Source organism: Camelus ferus, chromosome 18 (genome assembly GCF_009834535.1).
Source record: "Camelus ferus isolate YT-003-E chromosome 18, BCGSAC_Cfer_1.0, whole genome shotgun sequence".
Taxonomy (NCBI): Eukaryota; Metazoa; Chordata; class Mammalia; order Artiodactyla; family Camelidae; genus Camelus; species Camelus ferus.
In genome coordinates this window covers 11,954,383-11,975,229 of record NC_045713.1, presented here as the reverse complement: position 1 = coordinate 11,975,229, position 20,847 = coordinate 11,954,383, and the positions used below count along the sequence as shown (strand labels likewise).

The following is a 20,847-nucleotide window of genomic DNA, read 5'->3' as shown; positions in this document are numbered from 1 at the left end:
TTAAAACAAACCAGGAGGCAAATCAGTTCTCCGACTTTAGGAGAACAACAGGCAGGCACTGGCAGCCCCAGAAGCCGTGGCTGCAGAAGAGGCCAGAAGCTGCCGGGACCAAGCAGCTCCAGTTCTGGGTGCTGGGCCTGGGGACGCGAGGGGGCAGGGCTCTCAACAGGAGGGCAACCAGGGGTCTCTACCCAGCACTCCCGCCTCCATTTATTCTTCCTGCAAATGCTACTCCCCAAGTCCTGCTAAGCCCACCAGGGCACAGAGCCTGCAGAACCTCACGGCCCGTCGTGATGGGCCACCTGCCATCAGGGAATCCCAAGAGCCTTACACTAGCACCCCACCCCCCGCCCTCCAATCGAGAGCCTGCTCAGTGAGCCACAATAAAGAAACGGACAATTCAGAAATCGCCTTGCCTGTGCCTGCAACAGCCAGGACCCAGGGCTGGCAGCTGCGGCAGCCAGAGGGCAACCGAGCCAGGCTGTCGATGTGGCCAGGCCGCAGCTGAGGCCGAAGGCCCAGCTTCCTCTGGCTGCGATCCGTTTTCTGGGCGTGGCTCTCCTGGCTTCCTTCAGGGTCTGTAACTTCCCCAGTGTCTTTCCAGTGATTTCCTTTGGTCACTGGAAACCACTTTCCCACTGCCTCTCTCTTACTTCTCTAATCCATCCCACCTCAGCCTCTGGGCCTCCCTGAATTCCTTTCTTCCCAGGCTCCTTAAGCATTGCTGCTCTTAAAAATTCACCCCTCAGGCATCCAGCTTCCTCACGCACACACCCCACACTTCTCTTGGTGTCTTAATGCCTTCGCAACTTCACCCATCACCTGGGTGTTGATTACTCCCTGTTCACTTCCCTGCCAGATACCTTCACTAGGATATCCCACAGAACATCATCCTGTCCGAACACTAACCCACCGACTTTCCCCTGCGCATCCTGCTTGTCCTGTTCCGTGACTCGATTCAAGTCTTTACTATGTATCAAGTCAAACAACCTTTGAGTTACCTTTGTTCTGTCAACGCTACCCTAGTGACAAGTTTTTGTTTCGTTTCTTTAAGACAGTAAATCTGTCTCTTCATCTCTAGTCCCAGTTCCTACCCTATTTCAAGGCCTTATCACTAATCGCACCTTCACATTATAGTTATCTTTCTAAGTCACAGAGCTGATCAAGTTACCTCCCTACCCACAGAGCGCTATTCAGCAACCTTGCTCACCTGCGGCAGGAGCCTGCCGAATAAGATTATCTTCTGGGTCCTGACCAAGGTTTGCCTTCCCAATAATTTGAAATCCACTGGTCCAATCTGCATTTAGGCCAAGGAGCCTCTGGGAGGAAAAGGAAAGAGACCCTCGTTCCTTCCTGTTGGAGAAGTTCATAGGGAGCCCGGATGTCCCCAACTAGGTCTGCTGGCAGTCAAGTACACTGAAAGCCCCAGGAAGGCTGACACCACGGAAGGACGACTCAGGCTCAACAACAAGGCCTGGATGCTCAAGAACGGGGCCGGTTTCAGCACAGCTTGTACTGAAGACCAGAAGCCCCTGGGGACCCAGCGACCCCGCCAAGCAGCTGTGCTCAGGAAAGAAGAGCTGAGTATTCAGGGAGAACTAACAGAGCCGCGACTCCTCCAACTCTCCCAGCACCGGGCTGGACCAAGGAATCCCTGGAGCTCTTCAGCACAACTCCTAGGCCAAGAAAGGTCCTCCTGAGGGAGATGACAGGCTTCCTAGTCATCAGTCGTGAGAGGGCTGGAGCGATTTGTTGGGAAATAAGGGATGTGGCCCAAGCTGGGGAAGGTCACCCGTCATCCACAGCTCTTCCCCACCGACTTCCGTGCGTCATTTAACTGCCTCTTACCTGGTCCTAAGTGATGCTTCCAACCTCCCCTCCCTCCAAAGCCCTTGTCACGTCGTGGTCCCTGCACACAGCTGCTTCCCTGCCGTGCTCGTCCTCATCCTCCTCGCCAAAGGCCTAAAGTCCCTTTGAGAATCTCTGAACTATTTGTACAGATAGGATTGGCTGCTGCTTGCAAATTAAACCAGCCCGGCCAGTTTAGGAAATCACACGTGAATATCCCTCCTGCTAACATCTAAGAGCCTTGGCAAACCTGACTCCCTGGCACTTAGGGATGCTGTCGGGCCGGCAGGTCACCTGGATTCCCTTCCTAACCTAACTGCACTAGGGTTACAGCCTGCAGCACGAAGGCAGCTTTGGAATCTGCACAAACTCCACCATGCAGACTTGGGCAAGGGGTTTAGAAACCCTAGAGAATATATTAACAGCAAATAACCATTTCTTACAATTAACTTTCAGCCTTCAACCTCCTGAAGGCATACTTATACTTACCTGCTACACAGTGTTTCAAAGAGATTATCACAATTTTCCAGTTAATGCTCTAGAACAGAAGGCTCTTTCCTCTTTAATAAAAGTGAATAAAGCTGCAACTCTTCACATGAAAGACAACTAAATCAATAAAGCAGTCACCTCAAGGTCAGCAGTCACCAGGCCTGGACCAGGTTCTGACTTTGGGGGGGGGGCGGGGAGGAGGCAGGAGAATACATGTATCTCCACTCCACAGCTCAGAAAACTGCAGATCACGGCGCCAACTGCAGCGCAGGAACCAAACAAAGGCGCCACCACCTCCATCACCGCCTTGGGCAGACACGCACCTGAGCTCCGGCTGGGACGGTGTGGCCTGTTAGGGACGGGAGGAACAAGGCGACAGCTTCTCAGGATTCTGCTTTTCGGAGGACAGATCGTGTCCCCACTGAAAAAGGCCCAGAAAACAAATTGCCACGTGGATGGAAGGAGTTACAACAAGCAGCAGCCACCTCTCACCTATCTGGTTCTCTGATTTCTATTAAAAAAAAAACAACAGTTTTCATTCCCACAAGTTTCTGCCAATTAGAACGCTCCACTTAAGTGTGCAAGCACTACACAGAAACTCCACTGCCTATAAACTGATCTTTATTTCTTCCTACAAAGAAAAAACCCTCGAAAGTCAGCCAACTTCCAGGGATGGCAAGAGTGGCAAATCAAAGCGAGTCCGGCTCCACACTTGGAAGGATTCACCTCGAATTGCGAGAATATGGACCAGCACATCACTTTGGCCGAGATGCTAAGCAGTGCATTGGCGACGGGCAAACTCCAAGGTTCTCACTCATTCTAACGGAAGAAAATACATTTCAAACATCTTAGACAGCCTTCTTTTTTTTTTTTTTTTTGTGGGGGTAGGTAATCAGGTTTCCTTCCTTCCTTCCTTCCCTTTCTTTTTTAATGGGGATTGAACCCAGGACTTCATGCCTACTAAGCATGCACTCTCCCACTGAGATATATCTTCCCCTCCTCAATGAAATGCTTTTTAAGTTAACTTCTATGAAAATCAGAAAAACACTGTACTTCGTAATATCAATTTAATTGCTTCATTTGTAACCAAAAGGAACAACCCTCAGGCTCCCATTCAGCCGTAATTCCTCCCTGCAGGTAACTGTTTGAACAATTTTCACTAAAGCAAAGTCTTTACCTCTCTTTTAAAAAGAATAAAAGAACTGAGGAAAAAAACATTGAAAGATTAAAGAAACAACAACTAATAAAAAAGGTGAAGTTCAATAAATACCAAAGAAAGCAGTACGCTTAGTAAAGAAACACAAACGACAGCAGAACACGGGCACGCACACTGAGCAAGCCACAGCCCTTTGAAAAGCAAGCCCTGAAGCCAAACCATTTCCGTGTGACCCCGTGATGGACACAGGCCATCACACACATGTCCAGCCCACAGAGTGCCGACACCAACAGTGAACCCCAATGTAAACCGAGGCCTTCGAGTGGTGTTGACAGGTCACTGCAGGTTCGACTGTTAACAGGTGCCCCACTCCCCGAGGGACATCCACGGTCCACAGGGAGGGGTGAGGCAGCAGGTACACGGGAAATCTCTGCCCTTTCAGTTCAGTTTTGCTGTGAACCTAAAGCTGCTCTAAAAGTAAAGTCTATTTAAAAGGATTTAAAAAAAGAAGAAAGAAAAACAAAAAAAAGAACCAAAGAAAGCCAGCCCTTCCTTCCTGTTTTCTGTGGTCTCTGCGGATCATCGCCCACAAGCCACCACCGCTCGCTCTCAGTTCTGTCCCCTTTCCCCACTGCACTTTCTCCCTTAGCAAACGCACAGGCTGCCAGCGTTGGACCTGCCACCTTCAGTTCATGACGGGCAAATATAATTCCCGGCCCTGTAATCTTGCTCCTAAGCTTTAAACCTACATCTCTGTATGGAGGGCTCACTGGCATCTCAAAATGAACATTTTCAAAACAGAACTCGGGGCCAATGCAGATGGACAAGAGACTGAAACCACAAGAATAAAAACTGGAAAGGAGGAGGTAAAATTAGGACCTGCCAAAGAAATGACTGCATCAGCAGAAAATCCAAGAGAACCAACCCCAAATCTACATTTCTAAAAACAGTAAGATGACTTGGTAAGCTAGTGAGATATAAAATTAATACAGAGAAACCAACAGCTTTCTTAAATTCAAACAATAACCAGTTAGATAATAAAATGGAAACACAACGGAAAGAATACCCCCATTACGACAGCAATAAAACATCAAGTACCCAGAAATAAATTTAATACACGAACAAAACTTACATCAGTGGAAGAAAAACATTAACACATTCTTGAATGACCTAACAGATTTGAACAAATGAAAAGGCATGCCATGTCCTTGGCTACACGCACTATCAGAAAGATGACATTCCTCTCTAAGGTGGACTACAAATTTGGTGCATCTCAAAGAGGGAGCTGTTCATTCTCTGTGGTAGACAAGTGGGTTGTAAAGATCATAGGGAAAAACAAAAATAGCCAGGAACACTTTGAAAAGGAATAAAAATTAGAGGGGGGAGGCAACTAACCCGAAACAACATGAAAACACCATGGCCTGTGCAGTGCTGATGTAAGAACAGACCAATGGGACAGAAGAGTAAGTCCAGAAAGACTCCAATCAGGTGGAAATGAAGCATGTGACAAAGGCAGCAGGCTAAAGAGGAACCTCCTAACGAACGGTGCTGGGGCAAAACAGTCTTGGGGGAAAAAGATAAAGCCATGTGCATACCTGACACCATACCCCAGGAGAAACTCCAAGCAGTCCAAAGATTCAAGCGTAGAAAAGGAAACTATAACATGAAACACAGACACCATCCTTTTATGACCTTGGAACGGGGAAGCTGTTTCTAAGTACAACTCAAAATTTAAATGCCACAAAAGAAAAAAACGAAGACATTTGGCCGCGCTGAAAAACAAGATCATCTTCATGGCAGAAACAAAACAAGAAAATAAAAAACAAGCAAACAAAAGATCGTAAGTGAAGTCAAAAGAGAAATGGCAAATTGGGAAATGACATTTGCAGTTCATGGGAGTGAATAACCCCAACAGAGAACGACCTAGAAGCTGAAAAGGAAAAGACCAATAACCCAGGGGATGAAAGGACACTCTCTGCCTGGAAGACCTTCATACAGATCTGTCCAAAAACACCTCGAAACGCTACGGGGATGAGTCACAGAGGATCCAAGTTTCTAAACAAGTGCATTTCACAAAACGGATGGTCTCCCATTAGCCCCCTTCCAGAAAAAGGCATTTGCTTCCTAAAGACTTTCCAAAATGTGGGTCGAAGTAGGTAGTTATCCTCTAATAAAATTCACAAAGCCAATGAAAACAACAAACCAGACCGTTTACCTTATCCCGTTTACCTTATTTCCCTACGGTGTTCTCCCTCCGCAGATACGGAATGCAGACATCTTACTTTAGATTTTCTAGTGGTTACCTCTAAGTTATTTTTTAAAACCACACTGCTAACTATATTTTCCTAATCATCGAGGTCAAAAATAAAACAGCTGCTATGCCACTTTGTCAGAAGAGAAGGCAGGGCTTTTACCTTCTCCCAGCCTTCCTCCTGTCTCCCCACACCCACTTCTTGGCTTCTGCTAGTGCCCCTTGGGCCCAGCTTGACTACTGCTGCCATTATTACTGAATTATTGGGGATTTTTTCTTTTCATTACACTTCTTCTCTTTCAATAATTATTTATGATATTTGAATTTCGATTTGTAGCCAAATTTATGATTATTTAGGCTTAAATTTATGCTTCCATGATATCAATTCAGTATCAGTTTTATTTTACATCCCACCTTTCCCCTCCCTGAGTTATTTCAATTAATCTTTTAGTGGATTGACACTTTAAAAACGCTTTTTTCAAGACAAGGTCACAGACGGTAGATCAGGAAGACGTTACGTACAGGTGGCAGAAAAAAAGCTCAACTGGCCTTAAAGAATAAGGAAGTGTGCTGGCTCTCATAGTCCTTTAGTGTGAACGCAGAGTGAGCCCCAACCAAAGGCAGGGTGCTGGGCCTGACTTCTCTGCACCTTCAGAGAACACGTGTTTGCTGCATTCACAGATGAACGACAATTAGTGTAATTATTTAATTCTTGGTTACAACTCAGCCTCCGCTCTAGTATCTTCTGGCAACATTGTAGAAAAACCTAAAACCATCCTGATTTTTCCTTTGTAAGTAGCTCCCCCCCCCCCACCTTCTGACTGGTATTTGTATTTTGTCTTCAAAATTTAAAAATTTCACCAGCACACAGTTGCTCTTTCCATTAATTTCATCTAAGCCGACGAGCCCTTTCAACACACAGAAGTAGTCTTGTTTTGTATGGTTTTCAGCTCAAAGACACGCTTTTCCGCTGTATCTCTGATTACTGTTTCTGTCCTCCTTGTCTGGTGGCTTCTTCAGGAACAACGTATTTAGATCATGGCACTCACTACCTTCTGCACTGGCAATGACACCCTTCCTGCAGATGCATTTAGTATCATCACGGTTTCTTCCTCTCGGCTCACTGATTTGACTTTCCCTGCCTGTGGCCTGATCTCATCTTTCAATCATTTATTGCAGAGTCTTCCTTGAATTTTATTAAAAATCAGCACAAAGCAGATTCAAACCTGAAATTTACTTCTGGTTTCTATCATTCATCTTTTTCAGAATTATACTCTACTGCCTCAAAAAGCATACCCTCCCGCCTTATTTTATTTTGGCAACATGTTGCTTTATTATTTATCATTGAACAATGATATCCAGGCCCAACCTGCCCCTGAAACAACAGCTTGGTCTCCTTAGGATGTTGGGTTTGGCAAAGCTTTTCCAGCTCTAAGTTTGTAAGCTGGACGGCTGGTGCACATGGAAGTCACATCGCCCGTTCACAGGTGGTCCGGCTTCTCTGAATCCATCATGTTGGTTCTGTGACCTAGTTTCTGTACCTAATTCTCCACCTGGCATGGTTTCCGCTCCAGATAGGTGGGGTGCTACCCATGGCACCAGGGAGGACGGCTACGCAGCCAGGGAACGCCCTGCTAGTCTGGAGCACGTCGAAGCCGCCCGCCCCTGTCCTCTGGCCCCTAGGATCGCTGCTGCTGGAGCAAACCCGCCCCTCGTTGCCTGGGGCCACGTGGCGTCACCGAGCCTCTCTCACCCCTTCTCCCCAAATCAGCAGGGCCAACAGCGCGCCCTCTCACATTTCTTAGAACCCTGCACTGAATTCTCAGGACCCAGAGTCGTGACTCACCCTCTGGTACTGCTTCACCCTGACCCAATCCTCAGGATTCAGTTTTTCACCTTTTTTCCTCTCAGTCACTTCCATCTGGATCCGGTGATTCAAGGAAGGAGGGGAGGCAGGAAGTCAGACAAGCACTAGTGCTCGTCCGCCACGATCCTTCTCTGAGGTCTTCTGCTGTCTTCCCAGTCCTCTTTCTTTGAGGGGCAGCTATTCCCGCCACAGAAATTTTTGCAGTAAATTTTCTTTCATGTTGTCGTTTTTTTCCCATCCGTCTGGAGGTTCTTGCTGTATTTAAAAGTGAGATGCAGCTGGCTGCGTGGCTTCCTCTGGTGTGGGGTTAGGTCCCTTCTCTCACTTGACTTCCATTCTGAGTGGGAAGGTTCATGACACTCTGTCCCTGGCAGGCTTCGCTTCAGGATGAAAAGTCAGGGCAAAAGCCTTTAGGTTGAAGAGCTGCCATAAGACAGAAGAAAACTCGCTTCACTTGGGGTGCTGGTACCTACCCAGGGAGCCCCAGTTCTCCCCCAGAGAATTCAATCGTCATAAAGAAATATGTGCCTGATGGTAAACTGCCATCAACCATCTGCCTCAAAACGAGAAGACAGCGAGAGAAGCCCGCATCCGTGTCCACGCCCGCCCTCCGTCTGAGCAAAGCCACCGCTCACTCCCAGCCTGCGTTGTTTTGTTATCTCTTTGTAGGTTCCAATTTCCTGTTTCTTCCAAAAGTTTGTTAAAAACAAACAAAAAACCAAACAAAAACAACACTCTCCGCTGCCAATGTCACTTCCCAGGAAGTCTCTTTGCTGCTTGGAGCTCCCCATCACTTCCTTTCTTATCATTTGCAGGGATCCCAGGGGGAACGGAGGGGGAACGTCTGGTCTCCTGTGCCCACCACTGGGATCACACTGGCAGAGCCTCCCAGAATCCCTGAGAGGATCCTCCTCCTATTAACAGGCCTCAGTACAGCTCCCTGGGAAATTTGGTGTCTTGAACCCATACAGTGGTCTTCAGACAGAGTAGAAATTTTCTACAGACAACATGGCTCTGCTCTGGATGCAAAGCTGAGGGATTATGACAGCAAGGATTCAGTTCGGTCCTTCTTCAAATAAAAAGGTTGGAAATAAACTTCACCTTTCTCGATGGGAAGAAAACACATGCAAACCTAAAAACCTTCAGGACAGCAAACCAACCATGGATTTGACCATGTGACAGAGGTAAGTACTATCTTTCCAACCACTCCCAACACCAAAACCCATCCAAGGCTCAACTCCCCTCACAGGAAAGGTTTAGGTACTTTGCGCTGAATCATGTTAAGTTGTGGATGAGCCTGGAAAACTGAACCATGTTATGACATGGTGAACCTGCCCAGTGAAGGAAGCCAAACACGAAAGGCCACACGGTACCTGATTCCACTTACAGTTCATGGAATGTCCGGAGCAGGCAAATCCATGGAGACGGAAAGCAGATGAGCGGTTGCCAGGGGCTGGGCAGGGAGAATTACACTAATGGAGGTGGGGTTCTTTTTGAGGTGATGAAAATATTCTAAAATTAGGTGGTGGTTGCACAACTTTGTGAATATACTAAAAACCACTGAATTTACTTTCGAAGGGTGACTACTATGTTACGTGAATTACAGTTTAATTTCTAAAAACAGAAGAGGTACTCCACTAACAAGTCAGGCTCAAGGTTCACAGTCCCTCACTCCTGTAACACACCTTCATTAGCTCAGTGTTTCTAGAGAACAGGGTCACTGATGCCATACAGAGCAGCAATCCCTTCACTCAGAAATCTAAGAAGCTACCAGATTATTCTCTTTAAAATTTTTTTCTTTTTTTGTTTTTTGAGGGGGGAGGTAATTAGGTTCATTCATTTATTTATTTATAGAGGAGGTACCGGGGATTGAACCCAGGACCTTGTGCATGCTAAGCATGCATTCTACCACTGAGCTATACCCTCCCTGTGGATTATTCTTAAGTTAAAAAAAAAAAAAGTATGAATAAAAATGAGACAGAAGAGAGGAGGAAGAGATGGGTAGGAAGTTCCTTGAAGGGTTACAAAAATGTTCCTTTCAGTGGGAGGCAGACAATACTAACTTGTGAGAACCCGTAAGACTGAACTGTCCTCGTGTAAAACAAGCAAGGATTCTTCCAGGTACAATTCCTGCCAGCGCAGACACAGCAGTGATCTGAGAAACAGGACAGAGCTCTTCTAAAGTTGTTAAGGAGCACTCATTTCTTATATCCACTGAAGTGTCACTGGTTTACTCTTCTTATAAAGTTTACACAGCCTTAAGACACTGAGTGATATTTCTGTGCTGAATAATACATATATTTACTACTGATGTCCTCAACCACAGAAATGTAAAGGGATCATCTAAAAATAGAGTACAGAAGTTCAAGGAAACCTGCCCATAAAATCAAATCCAAAAAGAACAACTCGGAAAATCACTAACAGAACTGCATGATTTCTTCACAGGCAGCGCTGGTCTCGAATTGCCCCCAAACAGGATGTCTGGCTACAATTAGAAGAAATTTGAGAAATCTGACCTCCTTAACATAAAAAAAGAAAAACAAAATGTTCAAGACACACAAATATGTGAAAATCACTAGTCTTATGCTAATTACATTTATCACAGAAACTATTTTGAAACACACAATCCATCTTCAGCTACAGGACGATCGTATGTATGTACTTGGTCCTTGTAAGACAGACTTGACCAAAGACAAACCTTTTATATAGGAATTGCATCGAAGCGCACGTGCAAATCTGAAATTTAATTTTACTCAACTACTGATTCTGTATGTACCTGCTCTCTGGCAAATGCATAAATGTGAGTTCTACGGAACAGACCTGAGAGGAGGATGCCACTCCTCCCACAGATCGCTGCGGCTTCCACACGAGGGTGAACGGTGTGTTGAGGAGTCCCTGCCCCATTTTCCATGAGGAGGGTTCAGTCCTCTGGGTCTCACAACTGCTATTTTCTGCCTCCCACAGAAAACAACACGTCAGCCTCATGCACGCTCTCTGGTTACACGGCTGTATACCTAACGTGACTAAAAGGGAACACCCAGAACGCCTAGTAGACTGGTGCCCAGCAAAATGAGCACTTCAGGGTGGGTCCTAAATCCGCCGTCTGAGAGGGAGACTCCTAGATCCGGTCGCTGTTTCTTGAATACTTTTATAGAGTGTCATTTTTTTTCCCACCCTGCCCTTTCCTTTATTGAATTTTCATACAATGAGTTTGCTATGACCATCACCGGATATACCAACAACAGCAAAAAAGTTACAGCTGGATCCGGTATTAGTCTCAGCTGCAGCTGAAGTTTAAAAATGTTTAAAGCCAATAGGAAAGTGCTGAGGGAGGGAAGAAGACTCATTCCTGAGAGGTAAAAGGTTCGTTCTCCGTCCAGCGTTCTGGCAGCAAAAGCATCTCTCCTGCATTATGTAAATTTAGTTGGTCTTACTAAGATTTCCAATTCTAAAGTTCCTTTCTCTGTAAAACCATGGCCAAATATTAAAATACAATCCTTACTATGTTAAGCCAGATAACTAATCACCTCCATATGGGGGGAGGTCTAAGCAGTCACTGAGTCTGTTTGTTCCAAGTCCTCCCACGCACATATTCCATGGACATCTGAGCCGTTTAGTAACTCCTTTTGGTTATGAATCTAATCCACATTTACCAAAGAACAAGAAAAATGAATGTGACTTTGACCTTGAATCAAGTAGATGATTCTAGCGTATTTATAATAATAAAAAAAGACATTAAAGAAACCAAAGCACTCCTCTCTTCTGTTTATTATATATTATGATTATATCATTCTGTTTATATTGTATTATTACGCAAATAATGATAAGAGGCAACCAGCCTGGACTCTTCAAAAATGTCAGTCACCATAGAAAATAAATTTTAATTATAAAAGACATTTTGAGACAATTGGGGAAAACAGAATTTGGACTGTATGTGAAATAACATTATGGAATTACGGTTAGTTCTCTAAAGCATGGTAGCAGTTGTGCTTAAGCAGGAGAACATCCTTAGGAGGTGAGTGCTACTTAGCATTCAGTATATAGGGATAAAAATGTTACGATGGATGTAACTTACTTTCTCACGGTTTACTTAAAAAAAAAAAAACTGTAGTGTGTGTTAGAAACTAAGCAAATGCTAGCAATTAGGTGAAAGATAAGTGGGTATTCATTGAACTATTTCAACTTTTCTGTGGATTTGAAATTTTTCTAAATACCAAGTTGGGGGAGAAAAGATACAATAATCATATCGCTAATCACCAGTTATTCCTAAACCCAAATACCAGAGATCTGATCCACTCTGCTTAGCATGTAAATGTGGGCAAGGGACTGACTATGCTAAGTTTAACAGTTTTAAATTTAAAATTTAAGAGTTTTAAATGCCTACTGATTGTTTGGGATTTCTGATAAATTCTTCATTAACCAATTTCACTTGGGTTTTTTAATGTCCATGTTAACATATGAGAAGATTGAAGCTTAAGGAGATTAAGGAATTTACACAGAGCTTCAAGGCTAGAAGTACCAGAGCTGCATAAATTTGCTGGAAAATATGTCAACAACAACCAACCAGTTCCAATGTAGAAACAAACTCAAGTGCCACAGAAAGCAGAGACACAGATTCTCAGAACCATTCACGTCACAGCTGTCTATCTTCTGCCTGGAGCTGGGGAGATTAATCTGAGACATCCTTTGACAGCTGACCTGATAGAGCAAACAGGTAAAAATTCTGAGATCTTAATTCCCACAGATCACAGGGGGAAGGGGACCTCTCCAGACCCTGCAGGACTGAGGTTTTGGGGAAGGGGGAACTGAGTGGTTGTCTCCAGCACAATTCACCCAACAAAGCCCCCCAGGACGAGGCACGGCTGGGGACAATGCAGGTGGGGCAGCACAGTGCTGGACCATCTCGTGGTTCCAGGTTCCAATAAATGGATGAAATTAACAGTCTCTGGATGGAAGGGGGCGGGACACATGTTTAGGAGAAAAGGGCTTCAATAAAACATGCAGAAACAGTCCATAAAATTGAGGGCTTACACTTAAAGACAGACTCCCCTCTCCAGCACTCAGGGAAGATGATCAGGTTAGTATTACCAGCCAAGCTTGCCTTTCATCTCTGACTAGTGAAAGCTGGAATGGCCCTGACTGCCAATTTACCACTCTTTAATTAAGGAAATGGCTCTCTTGTCAAATCTGGTCCTGATATTCCCAGTCACCAGCCTACGTTCCTTGATTGCTAAAACCAAGATAAAACCGCCTAAGCCAAGCTAAAGTGATTAGAGAGCTCCAATGGGAGACAGCTGGGGCCAGGACCAGCCCCTGGACGGGGCAGTGGCCTGGGGGCAGGCAGGCCTGCACCAAATCTCCAGGTGGCTCAACAGACTGGGTTAGCAGACTTTGCTCTCAAGAGTGAAATTCTTTTTACCCTACCAGAAAGTTTCACAGGTAAAACAGAAAAGGGAGAGAAAATTCCTAGTGCAGAACTAGCCAGAACACTTCTGGAAGTCTTCACTGTCTTTACGTGCAGGATGGTCTGCTCTTTGCCGGAATCATAATCCTGGACAGGAAGACATGCAGAAAGAGGAGGTGTCAGACACACCTACGGTGGAGGGGGAAAAAGGATGGAGGCAGCAAGAAGGAAGCTGAGACTAAAATCCTAAAACCAAACGTCGAAGCACTGACAGCAGCAGAGCCCAGGGGAAATACCTTGGCTTATGTTCTTCCCAGATTAAAAAAATAATCATGTTCTGCATGTCCAGCCAAATCGCTGGGCATCCGTGAGGCAGCACATCGGCGGGGGCTACCCAGCGAGCGTGGGACATGCGCACTCTGGACTCCGCTCCCTGTCTGCGTCGCTACCAGGAAAGGTCGAACGAGCACAATTTCAACCACCTCGAGACCAGCCTGATCCACAGGAAGGAGGGAAGCAGGCGTGTGACTTTTTGTAAAAAGAAAAACATCCTGGGAACCGTTTGACTAGTAAGTATACAGCCCCACCACTATTTTAAATGAGGCTAACCTTTAGAAACATGTTACTCTGGGGAACCCACAGCAGATCCTCTGTGATTCCTGGGGAAATGCAACATTTCAGAAGAACACTTACCCAATACTAAGACTCTTGTTACACAGGCAATGAAAGGCATCATTTTATTCTCAAGACGGTTCATGCTCTCAGAAGTGCATCATACACTGAATCAAAGTCTGCAATCACTTGTACTCCCACACTTGGGAAACACAGCCTCATCATGTGAACAGGCCCAACATTTAAAAGTCACTGAAATCTGCCAATTTTCCCATACTCTAACACAAACAAAAATGAATTCATTTGTCTGTCTCAATTCAAAAAAATTTTAATCTAATTACTGAACCTTGGAAAAGGACATTCTTGATCATTTTATTTCCTCTCTGCGAAGAACTAAAAGGAAGTCCTGTCTTCCAACAGAATATTAAGTGGCCAATGTCTGCCACTTTTGATTACTGCATTTTAAGAAATATTTCCGTATTAAAATAAATGCAGTCATAAGGATTTGCCAAATGAAACTGTTAATGGATTTATAAGCATGTGAAAATGTATTTTGTTTTATTTAAAGCAGGAGAAAGTGTTAATCTCAAAAAGAAAGTATAACCTAGCTCAGTTCTCAAAGTGATAAATACATACGCCCAATGAACACGTGTGGAAGAGAGGAGAGGTTTCCGTTGGCCCTCAGGGGTGATGAGGTTCTCAATGAGAGAATGAGACCCGCATGCTGCTTGGGCCAGGATCCGGCAAGACGCCTGCCACCCTGGCTACAGGGCATCTCTCCCCAGCCAGGTAACAAGAAGGCACCACTGTCACACAGGACAGGCAGTGTGGAGATGGGGAGGCGCCTGGGTGAGTGGAGTCCAGCAACCCCAGCAAAGATCCAGCAGGTCGTCCCCGGCGTGTGGGCCTGGATCTGGGCAGACTTGAGGGACACCACAAGTGTAAGTAAGCCGGGTACCCAACCAGGCTCAACAAAGGCCGTCACAGAAGAGGAACTGTCTCTTCCTTATGTGTTTTTCCCAGAAGGAAGACAAGAAGTCCCCTGCAGACCTGACCTTCACAGCTCACTGGCCAGACCTGGCTTGTACATCCCTCCTCCAATCAACATGGAAAACAGGATTCGCTTGCCTGGTGCAGACCATTTGAGATCCGTTCCCTTGTGGTGATAAGAGCCCCTTCCCAACAGGCAGATAGGTATCTGAGCAGACCAGGGCTCTTCAGCAAGGCAGAAAGGAAGGATGGATTTGTGACAGGGGGGCAGAATGGTCTGCTGCACAGAGTGGAACACAGCCACACCAAAGGCCACAGACCGCATGGCAGTGGGAGGCAGAGAAATTAACCGGCTGCTCAATCCCCCCGGCCAAAGTACCTAGCTCCCATTTTACAGTTGAAAGTCAAGGAGCCCAGAAGTTGACACATTGTAACTGACTGTACCTCAATTTTTAAAAATATGGATAAAATCAAGGGTTGTTATTTGAAAGTTGCATCTTATAGAAAGGGAAAATTTTTAATATTTTAAAAAGTCTATCAGCCACCCTCGCGTGAAATCAGCTATACAAATAGCTAAAGAGTGACTGCTTTAATGAACCCTCATATTATCAAACTGTGGTTTTAAAGAACCTCCAGAATGTAAAATAATAAATGCAATCCAGATGTTCACCAAAAAAAAGAAAACAAGATTGTTTTTACATCATAGCAACCAAATAGGTCAACCCATTTCCTCCTTCAGAGAATTCTCAGGGGACCACAAACTCCACTCCAAGAGCATGTGTTTCATATGTATCTGTCCACAGAAAAAGGAAATTCTGCTGTCCAAAATAAACGCAGAATATTCTACATTCCCATGAAAGTGAATCAGAAAACTGCAGTAGGGCTGTCTCTACATGTTTCCAAACATCTGGATCAAAATCAGGGGGAAAATCGCTAATTACCTAGATATTGGGAAATACTTTTCAATCATCATTAAAATGCCCGGTTTTATAGCAAACTGTTTTTATTTATTATAGGCATATGTTTTTTCAAGAGTACAGCATTTAAAAATAGCCCTGCTGCGAGTTTAAGAAAGGAACTTATTGGGAAATATATACAAGATCTCGTGGTGGCTCACAGCGAAAGAGAATGTGACAATGAATGTATGTATGATCATGTATAACTGAAAAATTGTGCTCTCCACTGCAATTTGACACAACATTGTAAAATGACTATAACTCAATAAAAAAAATGTTTAAAAAAAAAAAAAGAAAGGAACTTATTTCCCTCTATTTGAACAGTGCTCCTGGAGACATGAAGTCAGCGAAAAGTCAATGTGCTCTGTGAAAGTAAATTACAGCGTGCTCCTGGCCAACTAAATTGACTCAGGTGAGTCTTTTCTAATATTTACAGAATACGGGAAGGTATCTATCCAAAAGAAGTGCTTGCTGAACTGTCTCCAGTCACAGGAGAAAACACTACAGAATCTCGTGTCATTCTGTCATGACAACTGACATGACTACATTAACTACAGAAAGTTTTCAGTTTAACTTCAAAAATCAGGATGGAGAGTCACGGACCTTCTACTCTCATTTAAATGATTTACCGTTTCCCCACAAATTCAAACTATTTAGTATGTTTTAAGCAGCTTTCAGGATACTTTGGTAAAACCTACCTTTCTTTCGTTTCCTTTCCTTTCACTTCAGAAGTTTCAACAGTCCTCTAGTACGAGGCGATAAACCTGCCTCCAGAAGGATGTGCCAGGAACTTTTTAAAAAATCATTTCTCAACAAATATGTGTATGTATATGCATGACGGGGACATTGTGCTGTACACCAGAAACTGACACATTGTAACTGACTGTACTTCAATAAAAAAAATTATAATAAAATAAATTTTTAAAAAATTATTTCTCCCCAAGTCGTTTCTACTAAGAGGGTGAGCGTTACTGTTACTAACTCACCTGATGAATGACTGCTGGTCCTCTATCAGGATGATTTACTGGAGAAACACTTAGTTGCAAAACAAACCCCCCTTTCCCTCATTGAGCTCCCCAACCCTGGCTTTTCCTCTACTCTCATCGCACAGCAAAGATCCAGGGAAGGGCCGCGGCCCACACTTCTCCAGCAAGGACAACTCTTTCCATCCACTGCTGACCCCACTCCAGTCCAGCCGGCTGCCCACCTTCCACCAAACCTTTTTTCTAACATCACCAAATCCAGGAGGCACGTGTCTCTCCTCACTTTAGTCCACCTCTCAAGAGCATTCAACCCAGCCGACCACTCCTTTGTCTTGAAACACTTCCCCACCCGCAAGGCCACACAAGCTCTAAGGCTCCCTGCACCTCACTGGTTCCTTGCTGGGCCTTCTTCACTGGGTTGTCCTCAGTCCTGGGATTTTTCTCCTCTCAGTGCTTTCCTCTAAGTGATCTCACCAGTCCATCCCAAGAATTAAAATGAGTCTAAATCTCCCCAGTGCTGACCTCCCACCCAGACTACAGCGAAGCGCCTCCTACCACCTCCACCAGGATATCTCACAGACAAGTCTGGTTTTGAACACCAAAACTGAACCCTGAGATTCCACTTCCAGTAAAAGCTGCCCAGCTTGCTGCAGACCAACCTTCCTGCCAAGAACAACTGAAAAAGCCAAACACGTTATAAGAAACAACTGTCTGAAGGTATCAGAGAGCTACCAGCGCAGTTAGGACTCAGGAGGCCAGGGTCCCAGAGGACAGTGAGTCCAATCGTCTGAGCCACTTTTCTCCTTGAGACATGTGCCAATTCACAGCAGAAACTCAGAGGCCAAGGAGCTGAGCAGAAACAGGCAGTTGAGAATCTGCGGTCGGCAGACTCTCCAGCGGCCTGATGTGACCGGAGGGCAAAACTAGAGCCCAGGGGCTGCCAGGGGACGAACGCCCTGGTGAGCACCCTGGGCTCGCAGCTGGGGCCGCCGGGAGCCTCACCCCAGGCAAAGGGTGAACCCGCGGGAGGCCGCCCGCGTGACTTTGAAGTAGTGCTCTGCCACTTTACCGCCCGCCCTGACTGCCTGCCTGAAGCCACTCCTGAGGAAGACAGCCAGGGCCTCAAATTATCTCCACAATTTTTCATACAGGTCATCTAGAATTTAATTAAAGCTTAACAGGCAACCTAGAATTAAGATCACATGATTGAAAAATAAGGGTAAAATAGACATCAGAATAAACTCACAGGATGCCCAAATATTGAAGTTATCAGGCACAAACTCAATAGTAACTGATGAATGTAATAAAGAAATTCGTTGAAAGATGAAAATTTTCAGCAGAAAACTGGAATCTAAAAAAAGAATCAAGAAAACCGAAAAAGGCAGTAACTGAAATTAAAGCCTCAACAGATGGTTTCAAAAGCAGATTAGACAGACTTGAAGAAAGGATTGATACACTGGAATACAGCTCAGAAGGAAATATAGAGTGAAGCACGGAGAGATGGAAAGGATGAAGAACAGAGGGGAAAAACCTAAGAGACATACAGGACATGATGAAAAGGTACTCAGAGTCCCAGGGGAAAAGGAAACACAGCCAAAGTACAGAAGGAAGGGCCAGTGACTAAGACTTCTCAGATCTAACGTAAGACTGAGCTTTGTCACAGCACTGCCAAAAAGAAGTCTCACCACCAATCCCAGGAAGGATAAATTCAAGGAAAACCACATCTGGACACATTCGAGCCACGCAGCTAAAAACCAAAGGCAGAGAGTAAAACCTAAAAGCAGCCCAGGCTGCCGGGGCGGGGAGAGGGACACTCCCTTCAAAAGAACAAAACTGATACAGCTGATTTCTCAACAGAAGCAACTTTCTGGAAGCCAGAAGCAACGACAGGACACATCAAAGCCCTGCAAGAAATTACCCTGATAACTACAATCGTATCTCCAGTGAAAATGTCCTTCGAAGGTGAGTGAAATAATGACATCCTTGACAAAAAAGCAAGTAACCGGATTCCTCCCAGCGCCTCTCTGCAGACCTCCCCTCCTCCTGAAGCGGCAGCACCGCCCAGGGTCCCGCGAGCCAGAAACCTACAGGTCATCTTTGATTCCTGCAGTTCCTTCACCTTTCACCTCCAAGCTGTCAGCGGGTCCATTTTATTCTCCTAAACACATCTAGGAAAGCAGCGCAAATTAAAACAATACGTCGTTTCCTACCCAGGAGAGAGGCAAAATTTAAAAGTCCGATGAACATCAAGTGTTGACAAGGATGCTGAGAATACAGGCAATGAGAAAGCAGTGGGGAGGGCCAGCGTCTAGGGAAACTCTGGAAAGCATACGCGTAACCCACAACTGCAGTTCCAGACACACTCCAGAAACACTCCCACACACGCTGTCTGTAACAACGTAAAATCAACGTGAAAGTACAACACAGCACAAGATAAACGTGACAGCAGTTAACAGAAAGAAACAGGGGTCCATATAATAACCCAGATCGTCTCAAACACAAGCTGCAGGCCATCACACACAGTACGATGCCATTTTTATAATTTTTTTAAACAAACCAAAAAGTGATCCATGCATTGCTTATGGACACCCACACTTCCAAGTTAAAGTAAGAAAACCACTCCAGAGGGCCGACGTCCAATTCCAAATGGTTGCCTTTAGGAAACACAGCAGGAAGGAAGGAAGGGGCACAGGACCAGGAATTGCTGGACAAAAGCGACTTCATCTTCATTCAGCATTACTAACAAATATTTCCTGAAGGCCTGCTCCACACGCTGTTCAGCAATGGATAGAAGAAAACGACACTCCTGCTTTCATAGAAGCTGCATTCTGAGGAGAGACAAACAGATGTTAATAGGTAAGGAGTGATAAGAGCCAAGGAGAAAAATAAGACTTGGAAGAGGACAGCAGGTGCTATCTCAGACAGGTGGGTCGAGGAAGACCTTTGTGGTATGGAGATGTGTGAACAGAAACCTAAATGAAGGCAGCAAGCTGGACAAGCAGGTCTCTCAGGGGAAAGCACTGTGGGAAGAGCAGGCACAAAGGCACTGAGGCAGGAGCATGCTTGGCAAGTTCATGGACCGGCATGGAGACCAGCGTGGGGACAAGAGCGACGGGAAATGTCAGAGACAGCAGGGGTGACAGTGGGGCAAGGACACCCCAAGGGAAGAACATTTTTGTTTTTGAAGGGTTACCAAGAAAAAGAGTTTGTGGCAGAGACCATACGTGACCCACAGGGCTGAAATGTCCCCTTATCGGGCCCCCTTACAGAAAAAGCGTGCAGCCCCCAGATTAGAGTTCAGGGACCTCCCGGCAGGGCCTGTGCTGCAGGCAGGGCTGAGCGAGAAGAGAGACGCGACCTCTGCAGACAAGGACGGAAGCAGGGGACACCGGGCGGCCACAGCAAAAGACACGAACGGTGGCACCGAACCCTTGGGCTGAGCAACTGAATGACGCAGCCATGTGCTGGGAGGGAGACATTTATCTGAAACACTTTTAATCAGTTTTTTTTTTAAAGACCTGAAACAGTCTGACAGAACATTAACGACTACTCTATGAATTCTCAGTAACGGGGATGTGTTTCTTTCGCTGCTTTCTGTGCTTTTCCGTGTGTTTTTACACAGATTTGTCATTCCTTGTCTTTCCCTTCATTTGTGCTCCCCGATCCACCGTGCCCTCTAACTCCCACCTGAACCCCTCCCCACTGGTGTCCGGCCCCATCCGCTCCTCCCCACGGGCAGTGCGTGTGATGGTTAAGAACATGGCCTCTGAAGCCACAACGCCTGGGTTCAAACCCCAGCTCCACCACTCACTAGCTGTGAAATTTCAACCAAGTCACTGAGCCTCCCTGCGCCCGTTTTTCCATTTTCATCTGTCAGTGGTGCTAATGTTAATACGTAACAGGGTTATCGCAAAGAGTAAATAGGTTAAGATCCATAAAGCAGGCGGGCCCGAACCCGACACAGAGCATTATGTAAATACTAGCTACAATTATTTAAACACAAATCAAATGTCCTTCCCGTTCCCAGTGTAAAACCCTTCCTCAGCTTCACGCACTTCAAATAAAGTGTGAATTCCTTACCTACTGAAACCGCCTGGCACACCCCATTCCCTCTCAGTTCAGACCACACAAAGGTGCTTTCAACCCTCTAGAGACTCAGCTTCCCAAGCCCGTGCCCCCCCCCACCCCGCCTGCTCCCCCTTCAGGCCACACCTGGAAGAGTCTTTCCCCCAGAGGCTTGCCCAGCTACAGGCTCTCCCACCAGAGCTGCCACCAACCCACCCTCTCCCCG

At 45.6% G+C, this 20,847-nt stretch overlaps 1 protein-coding gene across 6 annotated transcripts in view; it reads right to left on the bottom strand.

The window, feature by feature from the left end:
• The window catches only part of CYTH3 (cytohesin 3), an 81,372-nt gene that overhangs the window by 55,563 nt on the left and 4,962 nt on the right, over positions 1–20,847 (bottom strand). For 2 of the 6 annotated variants that reach the window (XM_032460021.1, XM_032460022.1), the window contains exon 1: positions 1,211–1,410. The exons of 1 other annotated variant lie outside the window; for it this stretch is intronic. In XM_032460021.1, the coding sequence (XP_032315912.1) occupies positions 1,211–1,370 (160 nt within the window). In that variant the 5' untranslated portion in view covers positions 1,371–1,410. Of the gene's footprint in view, positions 1–1,210; positions 1,411–19,300; positions 19,385–20,847 lie in introns of those variants that run through there. 3 more of the 6 variants (XM_032460025.1, XM_032460020.1, XM_032460019.1) reach the window with 3 other exon arrangements.